This window comes from Mizuhopecten yessoensis, unplaced genomic scaffold (assembly GCF_002113885.1).
Source record: "Mizuhopecten yessoensis strain PY_sf001 unplaced genomic scaffold, ASM211388v2 scaffold8361, whole genome shotgun sequence".
Classification (NCBI taxonomy): Eukaryota; Metazoa; Mollusca; class Bivalvia; order Pectinida; family Pectinidae; genus Mizuhopecten; species Mizuhopecten yessoensis.
The window spans coordinates 1545611-1550274 of NW_018407509.1; the positions used below are offsets into that span (position 1 = coordinate 1545611).

Sequence of the window (4664 nt, forward strand, 5' to 3'; positions counted from 1 at the left end):
GGGTATTGGTCCAGCACTCTTATGTTGGAAGCCCAAAAAGAGTGTGATCTTTGGCTTATGAGGAACCTGCAAAAATTCTAAGTTTACAATAAATGCAATATTGAAGTGTACATGAGAGTATATGCTAATGTCTTTGTGTTTTGTCTGTAGCCAAGTCCATCTGTAAGGTGATGGGGAGAAGACACATGCAACACAAACGACTCGGAGCTGCACTTACCTGGTTCCTCAAATCTAAGGTATCATTCCCATTTCTCTACAGACATTATTTTCTAGAGGATGGGGAGGAGATTGGTATTTCATTGAATGATCTGAATGATCTTGATCCAATAACTTGCATATGATGATAACTTTATGAGATAGTTAGTGTTGTTCAGATGACCAAATATAATAGAAAATCAGTTGATTATCAAATAGATCTTGTCAGTGCTTAATTTTGAAAAACAAAAAAGGAATATTTTTGTTTCATAGATACATGTACATTATTATGGATACCTATGAACGATTCTTTTTCCATATTATGATTAATTATATATTTCCATTTCAGGACGTAGCGCTGTCCACAGTGATAGCAGAACGGTGAGTAACCTATGTCAGATGAGGGAATATAGAAAATTCGGGAAGGTCTTTGCATATTTAGGGTCCTCGCACTGTAAGATTGTTTTGTTGACAGTGTTTCAATTTTCACCGATTTTCGCAGAAACAAATCAACCAACCTTCTGTATTTAACATGTTTTGCTGTTGCCACTAGGCCTGAAACTCACGAAATATAGATCACGTAATATTGACCATTTCAGGAAATCCCCTAAAGGTTTTGGGCCATAAAAATAAAATAAAAATTAATAGTATTTGTTTTCAATTTACATAAAAACTTACTATTTTCTAAATTTAGTAAATTTAAATGAAGGTAATTTATTATCCAATGGAAAGTAACTATTGTCACTGCAATAACATGTGTGGTGTATTTTTTGACAGATTCCTGTTTGAGTACAGTGAGAAGGGAAGCTTCTCAAACCTGGACCTCATCGACAATCTAGGACCTTCCATGTTACTGAGTAACCGTCTAACATTTCTAGGTAATTAGACTGTTATCATTAACATCATTACAGCTCGGAACTCTTTTTTATAGACTCCACTACCTATTATATATTGAAACTGGTTTAATATTCAAGAATGGTAGGCTAAACTGGATTCGACCACCACTCATAATGTGTCGATACAAATGTTTTCCACTTTTTCTAATAGGGAAAACAGGGTTAGTACAGGCCTTGGAAAGCTCTAAAATTAATGAAAAGGCCATTACAGTGTCTCAAAGGGGCCAAAATGAGCATTGAATTTGACTAATTGATCATTAATCTATGTTTATATATAATGTTTTGCAGTTTTGTGGTGTTATTCTTACATAAAACAAATTCAGAAAGTACAATAAAACTAGATATTTGTTATGACTTAATTTCTGGATTTTCGGACTATCGACCAGTGTTAGATTTTAATGTTGTTTAGTGTTTATATGAGGAGTTTAGAGACATCCATCCGGGTTACACATCCAGATATCTCTATTTTGAGAATTGACATATGTCAGGAGATTTAATACCTTATTTTTACTGAAAATGGCCATTAAAAAAGCCTCAAAATGTCTTGAATTTCATCACAAATGCCTGGAAGATCCCCAGAAAAGCCCGTCCCTAACATACCCCTGTCCACAAGGTGATATGAAACAAAACAATATCAGAAATGAACATCCAAGAAAGGTCATTTCAGATAAACTAGTTATCGGTATAACTACAGTGACCGAACCATCAGAGGACAAAGTTGTCATATTACCTGTAATAGCTGGTGTTGTGGCCCAGTACCAGTGGCCATTAACATCATAGGACCTAATAAGCTAATATGAATTAAACAGAACAGGCAATTTTCATAATACATTTTCTGACATTGATCCTTTAACAAATTTATAAATTGGTCTTTATTTCAGTGAATTTATCACATGACAGACTCTGAAGTAGAAACGATGTTGCACAAATATATCAATACAAATTGAAAATATGTATATGAGTTTTAATAAATCTATAAATGTTTCTGTTTTCATTTCTCTAGGTAAATATCGTGAGTTCCACAAGTTGTACGAAGAAAAGGAGTTTCAAGCAGCCGGCCAGTTGCTGCTCTCCCTACTACAGGCTAAACTGGCCCCAAAGCAGTAAGTACAGCTCCATCAAAACTGGCCCCGAAACAACAAGTACTGTCCTGTCAAAATAGCCCCGAAACAATAAGTATCTCCCTGTCTTACATGGCCCTAAAACAGTAAATACTGCTCTTTATTAAGGTATTGTGGTGTTATCATTATCATAGCCATACAGGATTATTACCATGTTATATTGCAGTCCTACAGTTAGTTAAAACAAGTTTCCATGTGTTACAGGTTCTGGGTGACACTGCTTGTGGATGCGATACCTCTCCTGGAGGCTCAAGAGGTAAGTAGTGTACATGTAGCTGCCACAAGCCTATCATCCTGGGTTTTGTTCAAAAGATTATTACCTGAAAAAGTTCAATCATTCTGTTTGGTAATTTAGATTTTGAAAAGAAAACTTGCTTGGAAAGAAATTCTTGGATGGTTCTCTTGGAAAGAAAGAAATTCTGGAGTGGTTGTAACATATGTGGTTGTTTGTAAATGTGGATAACTGTATTTATATTTAAATAAGCCCATGCCTGGTAATAAGCTCATCCATATCTTATACAGTTCAATAGAAATGCCAACAGATGTTACTTCATTGTCCTGTAATACGGGTAAACCAAACCCCCTACTTTGAGTGAGGGATTATGTGTTGGTCCCCTGGGCTTATTGCAGGATAAATACGGTACATTAATTGATTCAGTGTGTCACTAATATCCTGTGTGGTGTCTTGTTTTGTAGGTGATATTCAGCAGTGCCCAAACCTTTGACCTAATGCATTGTCTGGAGGAACTAATGAGGGAATTCAAGGTCAGTATCTAGACCAGGGGTTAGGGTTGGAGACTTGAGGAGGTAGTTTGGTCCATAGTAATAGACTGAGGTAGCCTTGAGGCATCCAACGAATATTTTGATGACTCACAATGACTAGAGATTAGAATTATATGTATGAAGGAAAAAGCAATTGCTTTCTGACTTTAAAGTGAATGTTTTGAAAAGGGTCAGGACATACAGTTTTTTGAAGTGGAAGAGAAAGATTCAAACAAGATAACTTCAATTTTTATAAAAACAAAATTTATATTTATATGTAAAGGAATTAAATGTTGTCCCGAAATGCATTACTTATCACCTCATCTTTTCTTTTCTCTCGTATTAAACTGTTTACTTTCGGCAGTGTCACCCTAGGTGTCGGTGTCCATACGACCTTGCCTGTTGCTTGGATATTGAATTCTGAACGCTCCAAATCAAAACGAATTACGCATAAAGATAACTACAACATATCAGCCACTTCACCAGCAACTCGATCAATGCTAATACTTTTCTGGTTTAATTTGCAGGATATAGACGTTCGGGAGAAAGAAAAGCTAGCTTTATTACGTCTGGCCCTAACAAGGAATTTGTCTCGAGCAATCGTCACAGAAGGAACAGTCAGACGGACTTGAGAAGGTATATTGATGCGAAATCTGGAATATATTGATGGGATGTGCCAAGCTACCATTTGATGGAACCAAGATCTAGAGTTCTGTTGTTAGCACTGATTTGATTGGATGAGGTCATGGGCACTGTTGTAAGCACTGATTTGATTGGATTATATCATGTGTGCTAATGTCAGCAATCATTTGATTGAATGAGATGTGTACTGTTGTAATCACACATTTGATTGGATGAGTTCTTGTGTGTACTGTTGTCGGCATTGATTTGATTGGATGAGATTGATACTGTTGTAAACAGAAATCAGACATTTGATTGGATGATATCATTTGTACTACTGTATACTGTAATACTTGTGTGTAAGATCTGTGCACTGTCTTATGATGGGGATCTTCATACGTTATAATGTATTGTACTACCAATGTATTGTACTACCAAAATCAGTTGATTCTGAAAATGACCAATTCATTCGACTCAGGTGTTGTGCCCTGCTGTTTATAGATAAACATGTAAAGGTTTTGTATCTGCAAGAATTGTGTGAAATGTGTAACGAACAATGAAATGGTATGTGCTTGCTTTACAGTACTATTGTGATAACTTGTAGTACTTCTTGAACTGGCAGCTCTTGTGTACAGAAACACAGGCACAAAATCATTGAATCTACATACTAAATTGAATCTGCACCATGGTAGTTTTATGTTTGTGAGGAAAGAAAGGAGGAGGAGGGTGTGGGTTGAAGTGGACAGAGAGACAAACTGAAATATGAGAAAAAGAGACAGATAAACTGACACATAGAGAGGGAGAGAAAGAGAGATGTAGGGAGAGATAGAGAGAAAAAGAGAGAGAGAGAGAGAGAGCATACAGGGAGAGTGGAAGGGTAGGAGTGGACAGAGATAAACTGAAATATTGAAAAAGAGAGACTGATAAATTGACACAGTGAGAGAGCAAGAGCAAGAGAGACATATGGAGATAGAGAGAGGAAACATACAGGGAGAGAAAGAGAGATGAGGTATTCATACACAAGCAGAAGTATTTTGTGAACAAAAGCTTGTGGACTTGAAAAATTGTG

General features: G+C 36.3%; 1 protein-coding gene across 1 annotated transcript in view; it reads left to right on the forward strand.

The window, feature by feature from the left end:
- Nucleotides 1-4375, forward strand: part of LOC110455668 (nuclear pore complex protein Nup85-like) — a 17949-nt gene extending 13574 nt beyond the window's left edge. Inside the window, exons 16-22 of the mRNA XM_021505928.1 lie at nucleotides 151-236; nucleotides 545-576; nucleotides 973-1073; nucleotides 2095-2194; nucleotides 2417-2468; nucleotides 2909-2977; nucleotides 3502-4375. Coding sequence (XP_021361603.1) covers nucleotides 151-236; nucleotides 545-576; nucleotides 973-1073; nucleotides 2095-2194; nucleotides 2417-2468; nucleotides 2909-2977; nucleotides 3502-3606 — 545 coding nt within the window. The 3' untranslated portion in view covers nucleotides 3607-4375. The remainder of the gene's footprint in view (nucleotides 1-150; nucleotides 237-544; nucleotides 577-972; nucleotides 1074-2094; nucleotides 2195-2416; nucleotides 2469-2908; nucleotides 2978-3501) is intronic.
- Nucleotides 4376-4664: the final 289 nt, after the last annotated feature.